The following is a 26,632-nucleotide window of genomic DNA, read 5'->3' on the forward strand; positions in this document are numbered from 1 at the left end:
TTTTAGTATAGTTTTTAGCGCTTGTTATCATTGGTGGATTTGTTTTTTGCTTTGGCTGCTCTCTTCTTTTTTTTTTTTCCTTTTCTTATTACTTTTTAATTTTTTATTTTTAATAATTTTTTTATTTTTTATTTTAATAACTTTTATTTTATTTATTTCTTTTTTTCTCCTTTTCTTTTGAGCCATGTGGCTGAAGGGTCTTCATGCTCCAGCTGGGTGTCAGGCCTGTGACTCTTAAGGTGGTAGAGCCAATTTCAGGACATTGGTCCACCAGAGACCTCCCGGCTCCACATAATATCAAACGGCAAAAGCTCTCCCAGAGATCTCAATCTCAATGCTAAGACCCAGCTCCACTCAAATGACCAGCAAGCTACACTGCTGGACACCCTATGCCAAACAACTAGCAAGACAGGAAAACAGCCCCACCCATTAGCAGAGAGGCTGCCTAAAATCATAATAAGGTCACAGATACCCCAAAAAACACCACCAGACATGTCCTGCCCAACAGGAAGACAAGATCCAGCCTCATCCACCAGAACACAGGCACCAATCCCCTCCACCAGGAAGCCTATACAACCCACTGAACCAACCTTAGCCACTGGGGGCAGACACCAAAAACAACGGAAACTGTGAACCTGTGAAAAGGAGACGCCAAACACAGTAAGTGAAGCAAAATGAGAAGACAGAGAAACACAGAGCAGATGAAGGAGCAAGGTAAAAACCCACCAGACCAAACAAATGAAGAGGAAATAGGCAGACTACCTGAAAAAGAATTCAAAGTAATGATAGTAAAGATGATCCAAAATCTTGGAAATAGAATGGAGAAAATAGAAGAAAGATTTAACAAGGACCTAGAAAAACTAAAGAGCAAACAAACAATGATGAACAACACAATAAATAAAATTAAAAATTCTCTAGAAGGAATCAATAGCAGAATAACTGAGGCAGAAGAAAGTATAAGTGACTTGGAAGATAAAATAGTGGAAATAACTACCACAGAGCAGAATAAAGAAAAAAGAATGAAAAGACTTGAGGACAGTCTCAGAGACCTCTGGGGCAACATTAAACACACCAACATTCAAATTATAGGGGTCCCAGAAGAAGAAGAGAAAAACAAAGGGACTGAGAAAATATTTGAAGAGATTATAGTTGAAAACTTCCCTAATATGGGAAAGGAAATAGTCATTCAAGTCCAGGAAGCACAGAGGAGTCCCATACAGGATAAATCCAAGGAGAAACACACCAAGACACATATTAATCAAACTATCAAAAATTAAATACAAAAAAAATATATTAAAAGCAGCAAGGGAAAAACAAAAAATAACACACAAAGGAATCCGCATAAGGTTATCAGCTGATTTTTAAGTGGACACTCTGCAGGCCAGAAGGGAGTGGCAGGATATACTTAAAGTGATGAAAGGGAAAAACCTACAACCAAGATTACTCTACCCAGCAAGGATCTCATTAGGGTTTGATGGAGAAATTAAAACCTTTAAAGACCAGCAAAGGTAAGAGAATTCAGCACCACCAAACCAGCTTTACAACAAATGCTAAAGGAACTTCTCTAGGCAAAAAACACAAGAGAAGGAAAACACCTATAGTAACAAACCCAAAATAATTAAGAAAATGGTAATACGAACATACATATCGATAACTACCTTAAATGTAAATGGATTAAATGCTCCAACCAAAAGACATAGACTGACTGAACGGATACAAAAAAAAAGACCCATATATATGCTATCTACAAGAGACCAACTTCAGACGTAGGGACACATACAGACTGAAAGTGAGGGGATGGAAAAAGATATTCCATGCAAATGGAAATCAAAAGAAAGCTGGAGTAGCAATTCTCATATCAGACAAAATAGACTTTAAAATAAAGACAATTACAAGAGACAAAGAAGGACACCACATAATGATCAAGGGATCAATCCAAGAAGAAGATATAACAATTGTAAATATTTATGCACCCAACATAGGAGCACCTCAATACATAAGGCAAATACTAACAGCCATAAAAGGGGAAATTGACAGTAACACAATCATAGTAGAGGATTTTAACACCCCACTTTCACCAATGGACAGATCATCCAAAATGAAAATAAATAAGGAAACACAAGCTTTAAATGATACATTAAACAAGATGGACTTAATTAATATTTATAGGACATTCCATCCAAAAACAACAGAATATACTTTCTTCTCAAGTGCTCATGGAACATTCTCCAGGATAGATCATATCTTGGGTCACAAATCAAGCCTTGGTAAATTTAAGAAAATGAAATTGTATCAAGTATCTTTTCCAACCACTATGAGACTAGATATCAATTACAGGAAAAGAACTGTAAAAAATACAACCACATGGAGGCTAAACAATACACTACTAAATAACCAAGAGATCACTGAAGAAATTAAAGAGGAAATAAAAAAATACCTAGACACAAATGACAATGGAAACACGATGACCCAAAACCTATGGGATGCAGCAAAAGCAGTTCTAAGAAGGAAGTTTATACCAATAGGATCCTACATCAAGAAAGAAGAAACAACTCAAATAAACAACCTAACCTTACACCTAAAGCAATTAGAGAAAGAAGAACAAAAAACCCTCAAAGTTAGCAGAAGGAAAGATATCATAAGTATCAGATCAGAAATAAATGAAAAGGAAATGAAGGAAACAATAGCAAAGATCAATAAAACTAAAAGCTGGTTCTCTGAGAAGATAAGAAAATTGATAAACCATTAGCCAGACTCATCAAGAAAAAAAGGGAGAAGACTCAGATCAATAGAATTAGAAATGAAAAAGGAGAAGTGACAACTGACACTGCAGAAATCTGAAGGACCATGAGAGATTACTGCAAGCAACTATATGCCAATAAAATGGACAACCTGGAAGAAATGGGCAAGTTGTTAGAAAAGCACAACCTTCCAAGACTGATCCAGGAAGAAATAGAAAATATAAACAGAACAATCACAAGCACTGAAATTGAGACTGTGATTAAAAATCTTCCAGCAAACAAAAGCCCAGGACCAGATGGCTTCACAGGCGAATTCTATCAAACATTTAGAGAAGAGCTAACTCCTATCCTTCTCAAACTCTTCCAAAATACAGCAGAGGGAGGAACACTCCCAAACTCATTCTATGAGGCCACCATTACTCTGATACCAAAACCAGGCAAAGATGTCACAAAGAAAGAAAACGACAGGCCAATATCACTGATGAACATAGATGCAAAAATCCTCAGCAAAATACTAGCAAACAGAATCCAACAGCACATTAAAAGGATCATACACCATGATCAAGTAGGGTTTATCCCAGGAATGCAAGGATTCTTCAGTGTACACAAATCAATCAATGTGATACACCATATTAACAAACTGAAGGAGAAAAACCATATGATCCTAACAGTAGATGCAGAAAAAGCTTTCAACAAAATTCAACACCCATTTATGATTGAAACCCTCCAGAAAGTAGGCATAGAGGGAACTTACCTCAACATAATGAAGGCCATATATGACAAACCCACAGCCAACATCGTTCTCAATGGTGAAAAACTGAAACCATTTCCTCTAAGATCAGGAACAAGACAAGGCTGTCCACTCTCACCACTATTATTCAACATAGTTTGGGAAGTTTTAGCCCCAACAATCACAGAAGAAAAAGTAATAAAAGGAATCCATATCAGAAAAGAAGAAGTAAAGCTGTCGCTGTTTGCAGATGACATGATACTATACGTAGAGAATCCTAAAGAAGCTACCAGAAAACTACTAGAGCTAATCAATGAATTTGGTAAAGTAGCAAGATACAAAATTAATGCACAGAAATCTCTTGCATTCCTATACACTAACGATGAAAAATCTGAAAGAGAAATTAAGGAAACACTTCCATTTACCACTGCAACAAAAAGAATAAAATAACTAGGAATAAACCTACCTAAGGAAGCAAAAGACCTGTATGCAGACAACTATAAGATGCTGATGAAAGAAATTAAAGATGATACAAACAGATGGAGAGATATACCATGTTCTTGGATTGGAAGAATCAACACTGTGAAAATGACTCTACTACCCAAAGCAATTTACAGATTCAATGCAATCCCTATCAAACTACCAATGGCATTTTTCACAGAACTAGAACAAAAAATTTCACAATTAGTATGAAAACACAAAAGACCCCAAATAGCCAAAGCAATCTTGAGAAAGAAAAATGGAGTTGGAGGAATCAGGCTCCCGGATTTCAGACTATACTACAGAGCTACAGTAATCAAGACAGGATGGTACTGGCACAAAAACAGAAATATAGATCATCTGAACAGGATAGAAAGTCCAGAGATAAACCCACACACATATGGTCACCTTATTTTTGATAAAGGAGGCAAGAATATACAATGGAGAAAAGACAGCCTCTTCAATAAGTGGTGCTGGGAAAACTGGACAGCTACATGTAAAAGAATGAAATTAGAATACTCCCTAACACCATACACAAAAATAAACTCCAAATGGATTAAAGACCTAAATGTAAGGCCAGACACTATAAAACTCTTAGAGGAAATCAAAGGAAGAACACTCCATGACATAAATCACAGCAAGATGCTTTTTGACCCACCTCCTAGAGAAATGGAAATAAAAACAAAAATAAACAAATGGGACCTACTTAAACGCTTTTGCACAACAAAGGATACCATAAACAAGACGAAAAGACAACCCTCAGAATGGGAGAAAATATTTGCAAATGAAGCAACTGACAAAGGATTAATCACCAAAGTTTACAAGCAGCTCATGCAGCTCAATATCAAAGAAACAAACAACCCAATCAAAAATGGGCAGAAGACCTAAATAGACATTTCTCCAAAGAAGATATACAGATTGCCAACAAACACATGAAAGGATGCTCAACATCACTAATCATTAGAGTAATGCAAATCAAAACTACAGTGAGGTATCACCTCACACCAGTCAGAATGGCCTTTATCAAAAATCTACAAACAATAAATGCTGGAGGGGGTGTGGAGAAAAGGGAACCCACCTGCACTGTTGGTGGGAATGTAAATTGATACAGCCACTATGGAGAACAGTATGGAAGTTCTTTAAAAAACTAAAAATAGAACTACCATACAACCCAGCAATCCCACTACTGGGCATATACCCTGAGCAAACCATAATTCAAAAAGAGTCATGTACCACAATGTTCACTGCAGCTCTATTTACAATAGCCAGGACATGGAAGCAACCTCAGTGTCCATCAACAGATGAATGGATAAAGAAGATGTGGCACATATATACAATGGAATATTAGCCATAAAAAGAAACGAAATTGAGTTATTTGTAGAGCGGTGGATGGACCTAGAGTCTGAACTACAGAGTGAAGTAAGTCAGAAAGAGAAATACATATACTAACACATATATATGGAATCTAAAAAAAAAAAAAAAAGTGGTTCTGAAGAACCTAGGGGCAGGACAGGAATAAAGACGCAGATGTAGAGAATGGACTTGAGGACACGGGGAGGGGGAAGGGTAAGCTGGGACGAAGTGAGAGAGTGGCATGGACATATATACACTACCAAATGTAAAATAGATAGCTGTTGGGAAGCAGCCGCATAGCACTGGGAGATCAGCTTTGTGCTCTGTGACCATCTAGAGGGGTGGGATAGGGAGGGTGGAAGGGAGATGCAAGAGGGAGGAGATATGGGGATATATGTATATGTATAGCTGATTCACTTTGTTATAAAGCGGAAACTAACGCACCATTGTAAAGGAATTATACTCCAATAATGTTAAAAAAAAAATGTTAAAAAAAAAATAGAATGGATAGCTTTGTGAAGAAGTATACTCTTTAGTGCAACTGCTGAATTAAGAAGTGGATACCCAGCTATCAGCGGTACATTGAAGGGTTTTCTGCATTGCTGAAAAGAAATGTATTAAATGGCTTGTAAGATCTGTCCTAATATTACGATTCTGTTACTTAACATTCACTATTAAGATTTTCATTGTCACGAACACATGTGCATAAGAGTGTGCGCTCGCTCGCTCTCACTCTCTCTCCCCTTCCCCCAATTTCTCTCTTTCTCATCTAAACACACACACACTCATGCACACAGGCTATCTTGATTTATAAACCTTCATATGCCTTCTATGCTTAGTAGATGACTGAGAATTAGCAATATTTGATAGATCTTTAGGAAAACACATCATCTCATGACCCATGGCATAAGTCTTGATTACGTGCTCAAAATAAGACATATTTGTGACAATCCACAGTGTGATTTTGAACTGTAGTGTTAGTGTTTGATATTTTAAATTTTCAAGAAATAACCTTGACACTTTGAGTTAATGTCAAAATTGGCCTTCACGTCTTGTCATTAAACAATTGCTCACTTCTCTGAACCTCAGTGTCTTCATCTTTAAAGTGGAGACAGTCTCCTTCCCATAGATTTATGAGAATGAAATAAGATAACATACATGGTATAAAGTAAACGTTTAATAAAAATTGATTAACTCTTAACTAGGAGCAAAATAATTAACTAACTAGAACAATTCACTGTTTCTTCAGCTATCTCCACATAAGCATAAGAAAACAAAGCTTTTCAAAGTGTGAGTAAGATCTCTTTTGCTAACTAACTCCACTTCGTACTTTTATTTTCAATTTTTGTTACATAGTTTTTGGTAAACTATTTGAGATTCAGAAAATGTAGTAATCAAAAAGGTTTGTATTAAAACCATTTTCAAGAATGTGGTAATCTGTTCAACAGTCATTTATTTTGAAGGTCAAAGCTAAGATTTTTGAAAGTTTAAGAAAGGATGTATATCAGAAATACAATTCTGCTGAAGGCTATACTGAACACATAATTCTTACTCAGGAAACATTGCTTGAGTCGTCAGGTCTTTCAGTTGGCCTCTGATCTGACAAACTCCAGAAGATATTACTTCCCTTACTATTTCTCTCCTTCTCTGACTTTTTAGAATCAGAAGTAAAGATCAATTAGTTGCCCTTTTGTGTCCTAAAATCAGTTTTTCTCATGTGGAGGAATAAACGTATTTTCTACTTTGTACCAGTTGGCACTACAGTGTTGTCACAATATGCCAAATTCAGATGCTATGTAAACTTGAATTATTAAGACAAATTCATTAAATATATTCAAAACAAATGCTTTAGGTTTCATGCATTGAAACCTTATTTTAAAATGAAATTCTGTATAGTGTTGTTCTTCTCTGAAAATATAAAATGCAGCATTTAGGTTTTATTGACGTATTAATTGTTTCCCACATCCTCTGCTTTCAAACTCATTAAGTGTTTAAAATGCATGCTTAGTGTATATTGATACAGCTTTTTTCAAAAGCAATATGGTTATAATAGTATGACACAAAATCCAAATTATATAAAGCAATTTTCTCTATAAAATAATTTAACAAAATCAAAATTTATGCACAAAAATTTGTGCATAAAGTGTCAGAACTCTAACAGGACAATATTGGAAACTTCAATATCCAACATTAGAGGAGTGACTTGATAAAGTATCAGCATAATTGAATATTTTAGCCATTGAAGTAAAAATTATAGAAACTATATTAAAGTATGGAATAGGGATAAGAATATATGGTTTAAAATAGAATTATCTAGAATTAAGTATATTTAACAACTATGTAAAACGTGGATGTTTACATATGAAAGGAATGTGCAAAAGTGAAGAAATTTTAGGGTTTACATAGATCTTAGGCCCTGAGGTCCATGTGTAAGTGAAGAATCTATGTAGTTGGGGAATTGATTCTTTATTTATCTTTTATAAAAGTATAGAAGAGGATTCATATAATTTAGGTGATGTGTCTGTACAATTAATTAACCATTGGAGAAATGGAAATAGAAAAGATAGTACCTAGATTTTAACCAGTAGTCATTCTAAAATGCTACTGGCCTAACTGAATTTCTTGTAAGTTTTGCAAGGATTATATCATTTGACCTTGAGTGCTAAATAATTATGAGGCAAAAAGTAATACACTGGTAATATTGCTTTGTGATATTGTACATTAAACTGAAAAATAAACTATAAGATTGTATACATGAAAAGGACATTTTCAAAAGTTGTAAGAAACTGATATACTTTAATCAACTTCTAATTTGTTTTATTCACTTTAAAGTTATAATTTTTCCATAAAGCACCATTTAATACATTATTATACTATAATTCAAGAACATTAATGCATTTTTCAACAGGGATAAATTTACTAATGGTAATTTATTAGCAGTGAATATGACTCAATTTTAATAGTGAATTATCGGAACACTTTCTTATTTACCATATTACCCATTTCTATTTTAGCTTATGGCACAAACTTCTATTTCTTATAAATTTCTATAATTATCTCTCATTTTAAGAATATATCTTAATCCAGCAATAATGCTGTCACTGAACAGCTGGAAAGAGTTTTAAATATACTTTCTAAAGTACTTAATTCCTTCGGAGAACCAAACTTGTCATTCTCACAAATTTAAGAAAGTACTGAATAGTTTATCCTTAAGATACAAAGGCAACATTGGGAAGTAAATTACCACATTTAATACTTGAGTCTTTCTTATAAATTTAAAGAATTTTCATCTTGATCATAGAGAATGAATTTTTTCAAATCCTGTTTTCAATTGCAATTGGGACATTTGAATGGATTTCTGAAAATGAACTGGAAAGATATCATGAGTTCATAATGATACTTCTAATTCGAGTTTACTAGTATAGGGTATTTACTTACCTTCATTGGTCTGGCATCTGTATCTCCTTTTTCCCATAGGAAAAAAATCCTAGTTCTCAATAACACCAACAAAATTACTCATTTGATTTATCCCTCAATACACACACACACACACACACACACACACACACACACACATATTCAGAATTACAATACCAGTAGTAACACTAACAATATCATTACTAAAAACAGTTTAATAATTTTTGCGGCTTTTTTTAGTACTTAAAATATGTTCTATTGGTATGTATGTTAAGTTACTGTGGTTTTTAAAAAAATTATTTATTTATTTATTTTTGACTGTATGGGGCTTCGTTTCTGTGAGGGCTTTCTCTAGTTGCAGCGAGCCGGGGCCACTCTGCATCGCGGTGCGCGGGCCTCTCACTATCGCGGCCTCTTTTGCTGCGGAGCACAGGCTCCAGACCCGCAGGCTCAGTAATTGTGGCTCACGGGCCTAGTTGCTCCGCGGTATGTGGGATCTTCCCAAATCAGGGCTCGAACCCGTGTGCCCTGCATTGGCAGGCAGATTCTCAACCACTGCGCCACCAGGGAAGCCCAAAGTTATTGTGTTTTAATGTCATTTTAAGTAGTTCCTCTTGAAGGCTATGCTTTCAACTCAATACACAGGTTTCTTTCTACTGATTTTTTGAGATTGCTCTTTTAAACGTTAATTTGTTTTTTAATTATTTAAAATATTTACAGGGTTCCAAAGTAAATCTTCAGGGGAAGATATATTCAGAGATGTTTTGCTTCTCACCCTGTAGTGTCCATCCTATTGCCTCCCACCCTCTAAGGGTAACCATTATTATTCGTTTTTATTCTAGGCTTATCCTTACATTGTTTTTTATACATTTTTCTCCATCTCACTTTCTTCACTTAAAAATATATCCTGAAATAACTCCATTCTAGTATTTATATATGGTCACAATTCCTTTTTACAATTTCATAATTCTCTGGTGGATGTAGCGTATTTTTTTCAATCAGTCCCTTATTGATGGGCATTTAAATTGTTTCCAATCTTTACAAATAAATCTCAGTGAGTAGTCTTATAAATATGTCACTTTGTATTTCTGCAGTGTTTCTTTCAGATAGAGTCCCAAAAGCCAAAGCATAAATGAACATATAATTTGCCTTAAATTGTTAAATTTCCCTTTATAAGGATTATGCCATTTTGCCTTTACACCAACAATGTATTAAAGTGCTTTTTCCCATAGCCTAGCCAACAGAGCCTGGTGTCAAATTTTTGGATTTTTTGCCAATCTAATAGATGAGAAATGGTATCTCAGTATATTTAATTTGTATTTTTTAAGAGTAAGTTTTAATTTCTATGTAAAAAACTCCTTTTATGAGTAATTAGAATATTTAAAAATGAGAAGTATTTTTTTAGATAAAAGAACCTGCAGTATATACATTCTAGGTAAATTTTGAAGTTTAACACAAGATTACTTTCGGTTAGGATTGGATTGTTAAAACAATGTTACATAGAAAAAGAAGATAGACATGACTGTGAAAGTGAACTTCAGAAATTAAATATTTCGGTTTTATTCAAATGTCATGGAAACCATGCAAAAGAAATAATCCTCACATTGATAAGCAAAAATTTACTGTAGTTAAGAAGTTTGTGATATAAACTTCTATAAAGTACTAAGACTTTATAAAGTACCAAGTCTTGAAGGAAAGTCTATAAATGATCTTGTAATTGCAGAGGATTTTCTATAGCAGACTTAGATTTGATTAAATATAGAAGTCAAGTCTATTGTACTTCAAGTTGTAGCCCAAAACCAAAGCCAGTTTAAGAAAAATTGTTGTCCTCTAACAAAACCAGAGATGATGAGTTCTGGTCCTTATTCATGGACTATCTGAGTCTTTCCTATGTTCCTTAATAATGTTTCTAAATATATTTTAATATTTTATTTGGATTGAATAAAGGAGATCCTATCATATTACTCTGACATCAATAACTAATGTCCTCTTCAACAAGAATTGTGTTTTCCTTAGAAGACAAAATATTAAAGAAAGGATTATGGAGAATTATTCCTGCCAATTAATTCTCAGTTATTTTCTTTCCTTTCAGCACCTTCCCTGATAGGTATGGTAAGGAAGGACTGGGCATCCCAAAATAGCATTGCCATATCATGGCAAGCACCTGCTTTTTCCAATGGACCCATACTGGACTACGAGATCAAGTACTATGAGAAAGTAGGTCTTATTTGGAGCTTCCTAAAAATCTACATATACATATATATGCATATATGTATATACTAAGCATGTTGTTATACAATATTATTTTACTTTAAAACCTATTCTTTTTCGTCCTAACTTCATACCTACTATGTCTTTGAATACTCTCCAATATACTATTGTGCTTATAATTTCTTAATTAATTTGTCTTGTTTTATGTCAGATTAAAGTAGAAGACACAAGATGTTCATCTCTACCTTCACTTACTCTAGGGAGTTTTACAATAGAGTAAGAAGTTGTAACTCCTTCAACTTACAGTTTAATTGACATAACATTGTTTCTAAAACTCACTTGGGAAGAAATAGTAAAATGGCATTACCATAATCTAAAGCAATTTCGTGTAGGCCATATCCTTTGCCAATGAGTTTAACGTTACAGTCTGCTAAAATTTGGAAAGTTATGATTTAAGGTTTAAGTGGAAATAGCTGATGAATTAAAAATTTTCTTTACATTCAGGTCAGCTGATTTATTTTATAAGTTAGCAAGATAAATATGGTTAGTAAATCAACTTTTAACCTTAATTTCCATTTCTGTCATTTAAAATTGTTCTCAGTTACTATATTTTCCCAAATTATATACATCCTTAGTTTTATGGTATTCACATACATTCTTTATGCTTTTCCCTCCATCCCTCACCATTATGATACTGTCCTATAGATATTATAGCAGAACATATAGTCAATTCTGATAATATGTCCCATTGGGCTGATACTACCCTGGAATATTGGTAAAGTGAGCATTACATTTAAAAAAATTATAATGTAAAAATTATATATAATTCCCAGTGGTATATTAAATAAGAAAGAACTTGTGTTTCTGTAACTTACTAGAAGCAAAGGAACATCACAAATAAATTTAGGTTTCCTATGGAGAAACATAGGACAAGAAGAGAAATAGAAGTCTTTATTTTTCTATTCTGCTGCTTCTGAGCAAATGTAAGTTTGAAAAGCGGAGAAGTGACTCAGTAGCATGGCTGTATCTAGTAATTTCAGAATTATATAGTCAATGAAAACTATCATTATTATTAACTGACATGGATAAATCCATAGTCTAAGAAAGGAGGAATTGACTCAGTTTAATTGGATTATAGATTCTGCACATTAGTCTAGCCAGCATGTGCTCAGAAATCCTGTTGGGCTATTCTTTCAAATGTTACAACCCGTAGCATCCTGTCACAAAAATATATGTATTTTCCATCCACTCGTTTAAATATATCTTCATGTACCCAAAAATTCAGAGTATTTAAAAAGCAATGCACACATTTTTTTTTTTAAGTTTAATTATTTATTTATTTATTTATTTATTTATGGCTGTGTTCGGTCTTCGTTTCTGTGCGAGGGCTTTCTCTAGTTGTGGCAAGTGGGGGCCACTCTTCATCGCGGTGCGCGGGCCTCTCATTATGGCGGCCTCTCTTGTTATGGAGCACAGGCTCCAGATGCGCAGGCTCAGTAATTGTGGCTCACGGGCCTAGTTGTTCCGCGGCATGTGGGATCCTCCCAGACCAGGGCTCGAACCCGTGTCCCCTGCACTGGCAGGCAGATTCTCAACTACTGCGCCACCAGGGAAGCCCCGCACACATATTTTTAAGCAGCTTTTCAGAATAAAAATATTTCTCTGTGTTTTATAAAGGTTATATTTCATACGCAGAAAATCACTCTTATTCTATTGTCATTTTTACTTCATATGTTTGAAGATGAAAATAACTTGCAATATTTCCAGTTAAAGAAAAATTATACTGATTCCATAAAAAAAGAACCACATTCATCCAGTCAAAACTTTATAAATTAATAATATTCTGAAAGATGGTCATTGACATAATATTCACGTTTGAATGATAGAGTAAATAATGTTATGAAGGAGTTTATTTTGTAAGAAAATGGCAGTGATCCAGTGCTAATGGATTAAACATGGAGTTGGAAGCCAAGGATTCCTAATTCATGTACTGACTCTGACTGTCATTATGCTTGTGGTCAGGAAGAAGTCTATTAATCTCCCTATGTCTCAGACTTCACATTTATAAAATGGAAATAAAGATATCAACTCTTCTAGTAGATGGTAAAGATTAATTATGAACAGACCTGAAGGTGAAGAGTGTATGAAGTCAGTATGAAATATCATTTAAGAAAGCATTATGGAAATATTTGGCATATTATATAGTACAATATAGAATCAGAGCACAATAGCATGGGAATTATGTACAAACTAAATAAAAATTATGATATCTTCATACATAAATACATAATGTGTAGGCAATCAATCAAGATGTTAGAAAATCAAACCTCTCAGAGAAAGCATAAAATGACTGACAGCATTAAAACTTTTCCCAACTATGACTTCAGATTCTTACTGTACCTTTTATATATCTATATCTATAATGCAGTTTCTCCTCCCAAGAATTATTTTTATAAAGCTTATAACTAGGGCAACCTACAATAGAACTCTTAGTTAAAAGTGCTAATTTCTTTATTAGGAATCTAAATATAGTTCAGTAAGAAAAGCAAAATACAAAGCAGTACATGTACAAATGATCCTATTTTGGGAACACAAATATTCCCCCATCTATATATATTTTTGTGTGGTTATATTAACGTACAGAATATGGAATGGAAATATGCTGTTTTAGGTGTTACCTATTGGGTTAGAATGGGATGAGGGGTGGAAGTACATAGATGGGGGTAAGAGAGAGAGCGAGGTAGCAAATATAGATAAATATGGATGGATGGATGAATGGATAGATCCTAAATAGCTTTGGTAGCTGTCCTAGATCAAGTTGCCCAAAGGCAGACCCTGAGATGGGAATTTGTGTGTAAGTGATTAATGAAGAACGCTCCCAGGAGAACTGGTAAGACAATGGGAAGGCAGGACTATGAAGGAAGATGCAAATCAAACTCAGAGTGAACAGGGGAGCTCTGGAGTCTAAATTACGTCTCAGAGTTCATCCTATGGAGACAAAGAAGCTGAGCTTCCATACTCAGGCTCCAGTCAGTCATTGACCACAGGCCTGAACGGACATATACATGTGGTATTCAGGAAAAAGTCATAGGCACATCTGGTTCTCCATTGTGGCTCCAGTTGCCCAAGTTTAGGTGTCTAAAGTAGATGGCAGGTACAAGCCTTTAAATGCAAAACACATAGAAGCTAGGGGATGGGAGCAGGAACAGGTAAAGGTGATCCAGGTAGATCTCATGGCACACCAACTAATAACTAAGGCACCTCAATGCTCAGAGAGCTATGAGAGAATTTTACTTCTCCGCTCATTATGATATCCATAGTCTCCTCAGTCTTTAATATTGGTGCCGCAGTCTTTAATTTATGGCATTTAAACTTTACATTTCCTTTCAATCAAAGATATAGTGTATTGCTAAACTTAATTAAATGATCAATATTCCTCCATTCTCTGAGGAATTCATGCTGTTTTATTAAGTTATTGTGTTAGGAGCATTATTCTGTAAATCAGGAGAGAAGTTAAGCTGCTTAGAATGTGAAGTGTCTACAAATATCTGAGGTCAAACACATACTGTTGTTACCAGTGACCTTTGCTTAGAAAAAGGCGCTGGCGTAAATGTTCAAAAATTTGAGTTTGGCTCAGACCTTAACTTTCTTAGTCGTGTTTTCTCATCTGTAAAATAAGGGTCCAGAAAGATAATCTCTTCCATTTTTAGCTGTTTCCAAATGCTACTATGTTTGTGTTTGTACAGTTATATAGATATGTTATACTGTCTTTCAAAGAACTTATGTATACTAAAATTAAATACATACACACATTTTAAAAAATACATCACCACAGGGAATAATCTTCACATCATAATTATATATAAAAATTAAAACCCTGCTATGATTGTCTTTTGTTTCTGTGTGTGTGTGTGTGTGTGTGTGTGTGTGTGTGTGATGAGAGGGCTATGGAGAAGAAAATATATTGTTTGTGGGTTATAATTAATTAGATATTCTCTATTCAGTTAATTATACTCCCCCAATTCTTGGTTACTTTTCTCTTTTCATACTCAAAAAGTGTTTTATTTTTTTAAACTCACATGAATATAGTTTGAATATGAAAAGTCACTTAAAATAATGAAGAAAGTCACGCATGTTACCAAAAAAGTTTATATTTTGTATTTACTTACTAACAATGCTTTTCTTCAAAGTAGAGCCTCCTCATAATGAGGGAACTGTTAAAAACCATGAAGACAATTTAGGTGATACACACTTTATATAACACTTCATGAAGTGGATGGTCTCCTTTCAAGGAAGTGCCAAATGGGCCGGAAGGCAGGGAGCTTTTATAGCACAAGGAATAAAGAATAAGGGAGAGAAAAAGAAAATATCTGATTGGCTGGAGCCACACAGTCAACCTTGTTTAGGGTGAGAATGAACAAGGAAAGACGTATAGAGCCCAGAGCTGGCTTGGCGTTTGGGGACTGGGTAACTGGATATACTGCGTGTTTTTTTTTTAATTGAAGTATAGTTGATTTACAATGTTGTGTTAATTCTGCTGCACAGCAAAGTGACTCAGTTATACATATATATACAATCATTTTTGTATTGTTTTCTGTTATGGTTTATCCCAGGACACTTAATATAGTTCCCTGTGCTTTACAGTAGGACCTTGTTGTCCATCCATTCTATATGTAGTAGTTTGCATCTACTAACCCCAAACTCCCAGTCCGTCCCTCCCCCACCAGTCCCCCTTGGCAACCACAAATCTGTTCTCTATGTCTGTTAGTCTGTTTCTGCTTCATAGATAGCAGAAATATGACATTTGTGTCATAGTTTAGATTCCATATGTAAGTGACATCATATGGTCTTTGTCTTTCTCTTTCTGACTTACTTCACTTAGTATGGTAATCTCTAGTTGCATCCATGTTGCTACAAATGGCATTATTTCGTTCTTTTTATGGCTAAGTAATAGTCCACTGTATATATGTACTACATCTTCTTTATCCATTCATCTGTCAATGGACATTTAGGTTGTTTCCATGTTTTGGCTATTGTGAATAGTGCTGCTATGAACATAGGGGTGCATGTATCTTTTTGAATTATAGTTTTCTCTGGATATATGCCCAGGAGTGGGATTGCTGGATCACATGGTAATTCTATTTTTAGTTTTCTGAGGAGCCTCCATTCAGCCAACTGATTTCCATAGTGGCTGCACCAACTTCCATTCCCACCAACAGTGTAGGAGGGTTCCGTTTTTCCACACCCTCTCCAGCATTTGTTATTTGTAGACTTTTTAATGATGGCCATTCTGACTGGTGTGAGGTGGTGTCTCATTGTAGTTTTGATTTGCATTTCTCTAATAATTAGCAATGATGAGCATCTTTTCTTGTGCTTATTGGCCATCTGTGGATATACGGAGTTTTTGATCCAGCAGAGCTTTTACAGAGACACAAAATTATCAAAGTTTTGGTTTGCTGACTTGGCACTCTGGATGGGAGCGGTTCCATCTTGGGCTTAGAAAGTTATTTCAATAAGTCAATAAGACATCATCTGTCCCCAACCCCTCAGTCTCCACCTTCGACATGTTGCAGACCCTCTTGCAGTCACTAAATATCAAAACTCTCATTGAACATCAAATACACCATTCCCTTAGCTCTGCTCCTACCTCCTTTCTTTACCCTTTGTTTTCACATTTTTAATTTTTCTTCTCCTTTGTTTCTCTGCCCATAGCACTTTTCTTTCTCTTGCTTCTTTGTTCTTTTATTATATTTATCAAAGACAGTCTTGATTAGAGTCATTTATGTGTGTATCTGACTCCCTCACTAGTTTGTAAGGCCCTGAATAAAGGAGATCATTTCTTGTTTGTCTTTGTCGCCCAACCTCGAGTCAGTGCCTAACACCACTGTTTGCTTTCAGTCAAATTCTAAAGAAATTAATAAAATCCTCTCTTTGTTCAGAACTCATTCAGAGGAAGTTGAAACAACTTACCAACCACTGTGAAATTACCCCTAACAATTAAGAAAAAAAGAAAGAAAGCCCCCAGGACTTCCTGTTTCTACCTGTCCATAAGAAGGACACACACTGATATCCATCAGCTGAGACAATGCTCTGTTAATAAATAGAATGTAAGCACAGGAGGGCAGGGATTTCTTTTGTCCATGTTCATATCCTTAGTACTCAGAAAGGCACATAGCTCATAATTCATAGGCAACGATAGTTGGCCAATTATATGCCAGATACTTTTAAAAGTGTTTTTTATGTATTAAGCAATTCAATTCCAATAACAACGCTTTGTAATAAGTACTATTACCCTTCCCATTTTACAGATGATGAAACTAAGGTACAAGAAACCTAAGTAACTTCACCAAAATAACCCAGGCAATAAGTGGTTGTTAACACCTACTTGCATCACAATTGGATGTCTCAGAAAAGTCAGTGCTTTCTGCTGATGCTGATTTTCTAGGTTCCCTTCATTACTCTCTGCTGCCCATTTTGCATCTATAAAATGGCAGCAATAAAATATACCTACCTCACCAGGGTGTTGTACAGCTCCACTAATTACCAACTGGTAGCTCATTTTGCAAACATGAATCCTCCATAATAGTTCATTATTCTTACATCCAATATTTAAAGACCTGTGAATGGTAAAGTCTTTTCCTTACAATTCTCTCAATTTTTTTTTTTAACCAGTCAGCAGTTTTTAGATTTTGCTTAAGAAATTTCGTCATAAGAAAGGAAATATTTCTTATATACAGATGGTCAATAATTATAAAATTCTGAATTTGTTTAACTTGCCATAGTTTCACCTACTCTACCAATTATAGAATTGAGTATCTACGAGGTTTATATAAAATATGTAATTTCATGTCATGAAAACACTGTATTGTTTTAAAAAAAGGTGAAGAGATTTGTGGGAAGCTTTTCATTATGGGAAATATTTTCATCGCTCAGGGATGATTTAAAGTAGTCTCCTTCGATAGGAGGTTGAATCATTGCTATCTTTTATAAAAGTCTCATACTTCTCAATAACAAACTTTGCACAATAAGTCTCTTTCTTCCTTCTGTCCCCTCTTATTCTACTTTCTCAGGGTAGTTTTTCCCCCAAGATAACAATTCAATAAATACTACTTTTTTCCTAAAATATATAAGCAGTAAATCTGCATCTTTATTTGATTAAAAATATATGAAGCAACTATTGTAGAAATAATCAACTGAAAAAGAAGAAAATCCTTCTCTCCTTCCTTATAAAATTGTCAATATACATTTCTTATTTTCTTCTGTTGTATTTCCTTCACTTAGGTGTTTGCCCAAAAGCGGAAGAGAATTTTCTGTTCGCTTCCAGGAATGCTACTCTTACCTCTATCCACTGTTTAGGTACAGAAACATTTCTCATTTATTCTCTGCATCCTCCTTCCACAATGACCATCTAATGTGTACATTTTGTAACATAAATGTAAACTTGCATGTAAATTGAAACATGGTTTTCATATAGGAACTAAGAAAACTGTGGTTGAGGAAAGGGCATATGGATTCCCTGGATCACAGAAGGAACTTGCTGAAATGCAGGTTCTGATTCAGTTGACTGGAGGTGGCTTAAAGGAGGTGGGATGAGGGTTTGCATTTGAAACAGCTCACAGGGAAGGCTAGCACTGCCTCTCCCAGGACCACACTTGAAGCTGTAAGTCTCTAGAGGCGCCACTTCTCCATTACCTCAATTTAAAGGTGTGGATAGAGGGAGAATAACCACAACCCTCTAAACATACACGTGAACTTAAATATTGAACCATCTTTATAACTGGCTAGAACCTCTGTAGATGTTACATGTCTTGTGTGATATTTGAACCTAAAATATTAATCCGAAGCAAAATGCAGTAAATAAGGGACCACGTCAGTTTCAGATAAAATTGAGTTGTTCCTAATGGAATCGGCAAATTCCTGAGCTGCTAAATAAAACTTTCGTGTTCTCTTTTTTCCTTTCTTTTCATAATTCTTATTTGTTGCCATGTCCACCACAGAGAGATTGGATATGAGCATTTGGTACTAATTAAAACAACATTACCTGATAAAAAATGGATGGCAAGGGAATTTACTGATACAAACACTCATTACAGAGATTTCATTGCCAATTTCCACGTTGTGTAGCAAACACCACACTATGTAGAAGCCTGTCTGGTTTAGTGAGCCCAGGGAGTCCCCACAGTGCCTGGAGCAGAGATTTTCGTGGTCGCAAACCTGGGACTGGTGCCAGCACTGCATCAACAGCAGCAGCTGTATGGTTTGAATGTATCTGAATAGAAAGAAATTGAAAGATATTTGCACTGTGCATCTAGTATAAGGTTTGCACGCATATGAAAATTACAAATGTCTACTGACTCCTCTAGCTTTAAATTGTCTTCTGTTTCATAAGAGTCATACTACCTTTTGTTTGATTTGAAAAATGGATTTGTTTAAAATTACAGAAGCTAGATTTAGTATGTCAAAGATTTGATACATCCAAAAGAGGAAAAACTAAAATTGGTAGAACTAAGTAAATATACTTCATTTAAAACTTTAGAATATATCTAAATTTATAGACTGAAATGGAGGTTATAAGCATAATGAGTATCAAAGTTTATGTTTTGGTTTTCAAGAATAAAACAATACCCACTTCACTGTGCTCAAAGGGCCTGGATTCTTTTGGTGGTATGTAGTCACCAGAAGTGCAATCTTAGCCCTGATGTTGTAATACTAGCTAAGGCTGCTCATTAATCACACTTCTGCCAACTTGCTATATTTCAATCAGCTCTAAATTTCATAACATTTTAATTCAATATCACATCCTGAAGTCATAATCAGTTGCTTTGATATTCCTGGTCAGAATTTTCTTAAATTGCTTCCTCATCACTTTAATGAATTCCATGTCTTCATCTCTTTTTTGATGAGGTTAGGGTAAACTAGATTATTTTCCAATTCTGAAATTCCATGATTGCATAAGCTTATTATTATTTTATTGTGTCTGGCTTTGCTATGCAAGCTGATAAGAAATTATCAAGTAAGAGTAATGAAGGAATGAGAGATTTGATGTTTCCAATGAAAATATGAGATATTAAAAAATTACAGGAAAGTATATAAAAGGCTTAAGGGTGAAAGAGTAATTCAATTTCTTCAACAATCTGGAAATCTATATATTTACAACCAAGTTTTGCATTTCTAAGAAAAGATAAAAATATAAGGCTATTTTAAAAAGATTAATTACTACTCCTATAAATTTCTACCTCCTCTTAAAAATTATTGTTTGGAGGGAAGAAATAATACAATGGAACATACAGCTTGGAGTAGAGGTTATAGAACCCACAATACCAAATTCTAAGAGGATCACAAATGTCCCTTTAAGTAGGGGCAGGTGGTGGGACAGAATACTAGGAACTATTCTAGGAAAGTGTCTAGGTTAGTGCCCACCAGAATCAGGATAGCCTCGGAGTATGCAAAATTAGCATTTTTCCATTATAGTTTCATTCCTTCAGAAAAAATTTTTCTGAGAAGTAACAAGGACACAAATTCAAACTTCCTCTAAACTTCTGATCTAGTTTGGTGAAAATCAGACAAACAAAAATCCCATAGACAGGCACCAATTATTTGAGTGTGATATTGCCATGAATTCAGACTGCGTTCAGCCTTCAAAGAACTGCTCTTCCATTAATGTAAAATGTAGATATAATGTTATTACTTCAGAAAGCCAAATGTACAAGTCAGATATCTAACTTTCTATCCTAAAATGATGAAAGTGTAAATACTACTGTATAATGCCTGTAGGCAAATCTTGCCAGATTTTCTAATATAAATTTCAAGCTAAGAATTGCAACTCTGGTAGATGATGTTATCTAACCCTTAGCAAGTTTCCCCTGATCACTGGCCTTGTTAAAGTGTTGACTGAGTCATACTCCCTTGGGAGAAATGTAAGGTTTGCTGTTTCAAGTGCAGTTAGAAATACAACCATATTTTTGCCTATTCCTTAAACAATTACAATTTGGGGCTACAAGTACAAACATAATTACCAATTCATAAATTTACTTTTTTCTCTTCTGATACTGTACTACTACTTTTTTCATCTTGCACTTAATGAGGAAATCTATAAACTGAACAAAGATGCATTCATTTCTTCTGAGGATTTTAAAGCCTGTAATTGTATGATAAATCACGTGAAGTTATCTTGTGAGATTTCCTATAGAATATGAGGTGGCTGTTTACAGAGTGCATTGTTTAGCCCCATTTTCCTTCAGGGATTTATTAGGAAACACTAATAGAGGAAATAAATATGGACCATACAGAGGGTAAGGTAGAGCTAGCAACTTTTCTTAGTAGTCAGTCAGGAATTTGGTGGGGTTTCCTCCTTGGATAGTTCACTCCAATAAATACTTCTATGAAAGGTGTGTATGTGTTTTTAAACTGTATTTTTAAGCACAGTTTTTATTAGACCCCATAGATTTCAAAATATTGCAGTATTATAAAGAAAATCCAACTTTTTATTTAAGAAATATGTTAAGCTTCTGTGTGCCTCTGCTGCCTGACTTGATTTGCAGATTCTTTTTTTTATTGCTGGAGGGAATGTCTAACATCCAAGATTGTAGTATATCCAGTATTAGGAAACCTGTTCTTCTGGAGCTAGAGAACCCTTATTTATTGCAAGGCCAAGATTTGATTTTGTTGGATGAATTAGGAAAACAAAAATGAGTTAGAAGCTAAAATATTTGCACATTTCTAGTCCTTAAAACTACTTTCCCAATCTTGAATGAAGGTAGAGAAAAACATTTTGGTGTTAATACTTAACTTGGATTATGAAAAAACAAAAATAATGTTAACAAATAGTAGTTTACTGAGTGCACTCTACTTGTATTAATTCATTTTAAGACAAGTTAATTAGCTGCTAGCTTATTGAGAGACACCTACCTACTTCATGATTACCACTTAGATTTTAACCTCCAGCTGGCAACTTAGTAAGAAACCGTGATAAAAATATATTTAGATATTGATGGAACGTTAAAAGTGCCTGGATTGTTGCTTATTTCATTTTTCTTCTGTTGCTTTTTTAACTTTTGGTGGCTTTTTAGTCAATTCACATTGATATTTGTGAAACAAAATATTTTACACAATAATAAATACTCTATCTAGTCATAGTGGATTTGGACAGACCTGGGTTAGAATTCAGGCTTTGAAACCAGTTAGCTTTGTGACCATAGGCAACTCGTTTTATTTCCTTAAGACTTAACTTCTTCATCTGTTAGGAGAGAAATGATAACACCCACATAAGCTATTATGAGGAATAGATTAAATGAGACTTTTAAATGTGAATCATTTCATTTGCTACTGGGAAAGAGTAAGCATTCAATACATAGACCCTACTAAAACTGGTATTAGTTTCAGTGTCATTACCAGTTTTGATTTTAATAGGGTTCTAGTAGGTACAGTAGGTCCTTTAAATTTTTGTCACCCAAACAGAATGCCATCTTACCCAAAGTGCAAGCGTGACCATCAAAAGGATTATTCTATTTTATAGATCGTATGGTAATAAGTAAAACAGGGGTAAAGACAGTAACGAATGTGTGGACTATGGCACAGAACCAGTTCCTACATTTAAAAATTACCATCCACATCAATATTAATCAGTTGATACCATCCCATAATATTATTTTATTGTCACTTAAGAAGTTTTAGTATAAGCATGTGATAACATTCTAATTTGGAAATTACAAAAATTGATATCTTAAATTATGAATTTACATAGTTTATGAACTGTAAAACATTTGACATTAAATAAGATACAGAAAATTTTTTTCTTCGAAATTGGACATAACTGTACAGTAGTATGGCCATAAACATGGAAAATAGTTTCATTCTAATCGTACTTTCCAAGTACACATTAGATATATTGATGACAATACAGGCCATATTTCGCTTTGATACAAGATTCTCACTCTTCTAAGTTTTTTATATATGAGAATAATTCATGAAGCATGGTGTTCTATTTATTTTGGCAGATTTTATTATTTCATTACTCTCTAGGTAGGGTAAATTACTCTAATGGGTCCACCATGTCTTCCCTCATGGTTTCATTTCTTCTGTGTCTTTCTTTATACTCTTTAAAGGCCAAAGTAGGTTATGCAGAGGATACACAGCAGCCAAACATTCTCTTTCTCTCATGTACCATCTTTGCAATAGCAACCTTTTCTCTCTAATTATTTTATTTATTTATTTATTTATTTATATTTTTGCTGCACTGTGTCCTCGTTGCTGTGCGCAGGCTGTCTCTAGTTGTGGCGAGTGGGGGCCACTCATCGCCGTGGTGTGCGGGCCTCTCACTGTGGTGGCCTCTCCCGCTGCGGAGCACAGGCTCCAGGCGCACGGACTCAGCAGCTGTGGCACGCGGGCTCAGCAGCTGTGGCACGCGGGCTCAGCAGCTGTGACTCGCGGGCTCCAGAGCGCAGGCTCAGCAGCTGTGGTGCACGGGCCCAGCTGCTCCACGACATGTGGGATCCTCCAGGACCAGGGCTCGAACCCGTGCCCCCTGCATTGACAGGCGGACTCTCAACCACCGCGCCACCAGGGAAGCCCTTTTCTCCAATTATCAATCATTCATGAAAATAGAGATATATTGAAAAGTTGGCAATGTTGTGGTAAATAAGTAAAGATTTCACATACAAAGAGATTCCCAAACAGAGAGCGTGAGAACCCTCTTAGAAGTATAGAGGTTAAAAATATGAATGGTTATTAGGGCAAATTTAATCTAACTCTCTGATATTTATTAGGAAGCTAGACCCAGAAGAATTGTGGCTTGTGTGATATTGACCACACAGTTTCCCTGAATGCAAGGCCAGTCCTCTTCTAATATTCTGTATTGTCTCAGAAAGCGCCACCATTTGGAAGCTACTTCCCTTATAGGAAAAGATACTGAACATTAACCTCATCTACAGATCAAATGTATTAGTTTTCTATTGCTACGTAACAAATTACCCCAAAACTGAGCAGTTTTAAGCAATGAGTATGTATTATCTCACAAAATGTCTGAGAATCAGGAATCCAGGAGTGACTTAGCAGGGTAGTTCTGGCTCTGGGTCTCCCATGGGGTTGCAGACAAGCTGTCATGGGCTGCAGTCAGCTGAAAGCTTAACGAGGCAGGGCAACTTTTTTTCCAGCTCATTCATGTGACTTGGGCCGAAAGCTTCAGCTACTGTTCATGGGGACCTGATCACATCTAAAAGAGAGTGCACATTTAACACCAAACAGGCAGTGTCTTTTATAATCTAATCTTAGCAATTACTATCACTTCTGTCATATTTTATTGGACACACAGTTCAACCCTGGAAGGGGACTGCATAATGGTATAAATATTGGGTTGGCCGACAAGTTCCTTCGGGTTTTTCCGTAACATTTTATGGACGAACCCGAACGAACTTTTTGGCCAACCCAATACTAGGTGTGGGGATCATCAAGGTCAGTTTTGGAAGCTGGCCACCATATCAGGCTTCTTGGAAGAATCTATGATATTTCAATTTGCCTTCAACAAAATAATTATCTCTGAGAAAATGCAATGTACCTATTCTGAAACGCCAATAATTTTTAAAACATACTCTAGATAGTTCAGTGATATGGCCATTCCATTTTTTAGAATTTCCCCAGAAGATTGGCCTATTCTGTCCAAAATTCAACATATAAAGCTTAACTTCATACACATATGAAGTTAACACATACACATATGATCTCTTTTTTCCCAAATAACTCAGTCATGTCATTTAAAAGCCCTTGTAGTTGTTTCTCTGTCTCTAAAATAAAAGTAACATAAACAACCTAACTACATTTCCAAGTAAGCAATCCCATGCATACTCCTCATGAAGAAAGTTAAACAGAAAAATTTACATAGAACTTTGGCCTTGTATTCAGCTGTAACTAAGAATTCATGTTGTTTTGACTCTTGCATGACCTTAACAATTTTTGATAGTTAAAGTAGACCAGATCTCACCAGAGCACAATTCCCTGGTTTACAAAAGGATTAAGCCACCCTTGGAAACAACAGAAGTCTCCTCTCCCTGTATAACCACTCTAATACAGTAAAGATACATAGGAAAGTAGTTAATATTGTGTAAATAATTAAAATTTTAATTTATGAAAGAGATTTCTAAACTTGATTAGATGAACCAATGTAGTGCTTCTCAGGTCATTAAAAAATTAAATATTTGAACTTTTTCCCAAATCAATATTAGTTAAAGTATAAAAAACAAGTTAAGTGCATATTTATATAAGGAGCCATGGGATTATTTAATAGGTTAACTCTTAAGTATAGAAAAAAACCAGAAGAGTTGCATGAATCTGTTTGTGTGTGTGTGTGTGTGTGTGTAAATGGAAAATTAGATCAAGAAAGATAATTTCCCAAGAAATTTGTATCTGGATTTGTGTTATCTAATATACTCAAATAAATATCTCAATAAAGGCATGGCTAAAAATAGAGGCGTTTCACTGCTTCAACCAATCCTCTAAACGCTACTCTTTTCTAGTTGTTACTCAGTACATCTCTTTAAAAACAAATTTCTTTGAAAAAAATGCCACACTTTCTTAATTTAGAAACTTAACATCCTCAAGAAATGCATCAGACCTTTAAAATTTAGAAAAAAATAATTACTACAAAAGTGCTCTGGGAGTTAAACTATTACAGCAAAACTCTTTTGGCTTATTCCCACATAGTAAGCGATGTGTAGTAAGCTGCTACATTTCCTGGCTGTGCTATTATTATCCTGATTCCCCAAGGGAAGACTTAAGTGTCTTAGATTCTTAAATGAGGGGGAAAAAAACCTAAGTCTGTATGCTACTTCAAATAAGTAGAAATAATTATGAGGCTTCTCTGACCAGATATAACTTTTGCCTTGGAGAATAAAGCAAGGCCCCTTGCAACAGCCATTAGTAATGACACTGATATAATTACTATTTGAAAAAAAGGGGTATCTGCCCAGAAAAATCAATTATAAACCACCAAATGTTCCTTGGACTCTTCAGAGAGGTTCTGTGCCTACTGTCTCTCATGACCTCTCCATTAAGAGACTGGCTGGCTATACTCCTAATGGTTTTCTTCAGTTATTTAGAAGGGATTTCTAAGCTTTTGTATTTCATATTAAAATGGTCTGCAGAGAATTTCCTGATTGTCTTTCTTTCAGAACAGAAGGGTCACTCTGGGGAAAACAGAGTAATCCAGGTGGCTTTGCTCTAAAAACGTAACTTAGAAGCCTCTCCAGTTAGCACTGTTTGTCATGCAAACGTTGAATCTCATAAAATGAAGCAAACTATGTATGATGATGTTGCTGTCACTGAAAAATTACCGGAAAAAATAGTTAAAATAGTCATTAGGAGTAGTTATCTGTAATCTAAGGCAAGGCGAAGCTGATTTGAGCATCTGCATTTATCAACTTTTTTGTTTTTAAACTTATCACATTCTACTTCTCTTAATATTAGTGCATGAGTGTCCAATTATAATCATCCAATATTAATTAGTCTCCAGATGTGAGTGGTGTTTTGTAATTCTATCTTATCTATTCCTTTGATACCTTGAAGCTCGTGAAATTTTCTAGAAGAAAATACACCTGAAGGCAAAATTTGAAATGAAGACAAACTGTATAAAATGGTATAAAATATCCCAAACATGATACATGTTGAGGTTAGGATATGAATTTGTGAAAAGGCCAAAACAAACTTAAAC

General features: G+C 35.0%; 1 protein-coding gene across 2 annotated transcripts in view; it reads left to right on the forward strand.

The window, feature by feature from the left end:
* The window catches only part of EPHA6 (EPH receptor A6), an 846,791-nt gene that overhangs the window by 502,323 nt on the left and 317,836 nt on the right, over positions 1–26,632 (forward strand). Inside the window, exon 6 of one of the 2 annotated variants that reach the window (XM_061194037.1) lies at positions 10,814–10,938. The exons of the other annotated variant lie outside the window; for it this stretch is intronic. Coding sequence (XP_061050020.1) covers positions 10,814–10,938 — 125 coding nt within the window. The remainder of the gene's footprint in view (positions 1–10,813; positions 10,939–26,632) is intronic. 2 annotated transcript variants of the gene reach the window in all.

The sequence above is a fragment of the Eubalaena glacialis genome, chromosome 6, assembly GCF_028564815.1.
Source record: "Eubalaena glacialis isolate mEubGla1 chromosome 6, mEubGla1.1.hap2.+ XY, whole genome shotgun sequence".
NCBI classification, from domain to species: Eukaryota; Metazoa; Chordata; class Mammalia; order Artiodactyla; family Balaenidae; genus Eubalaena; species Eubalaena glacialis.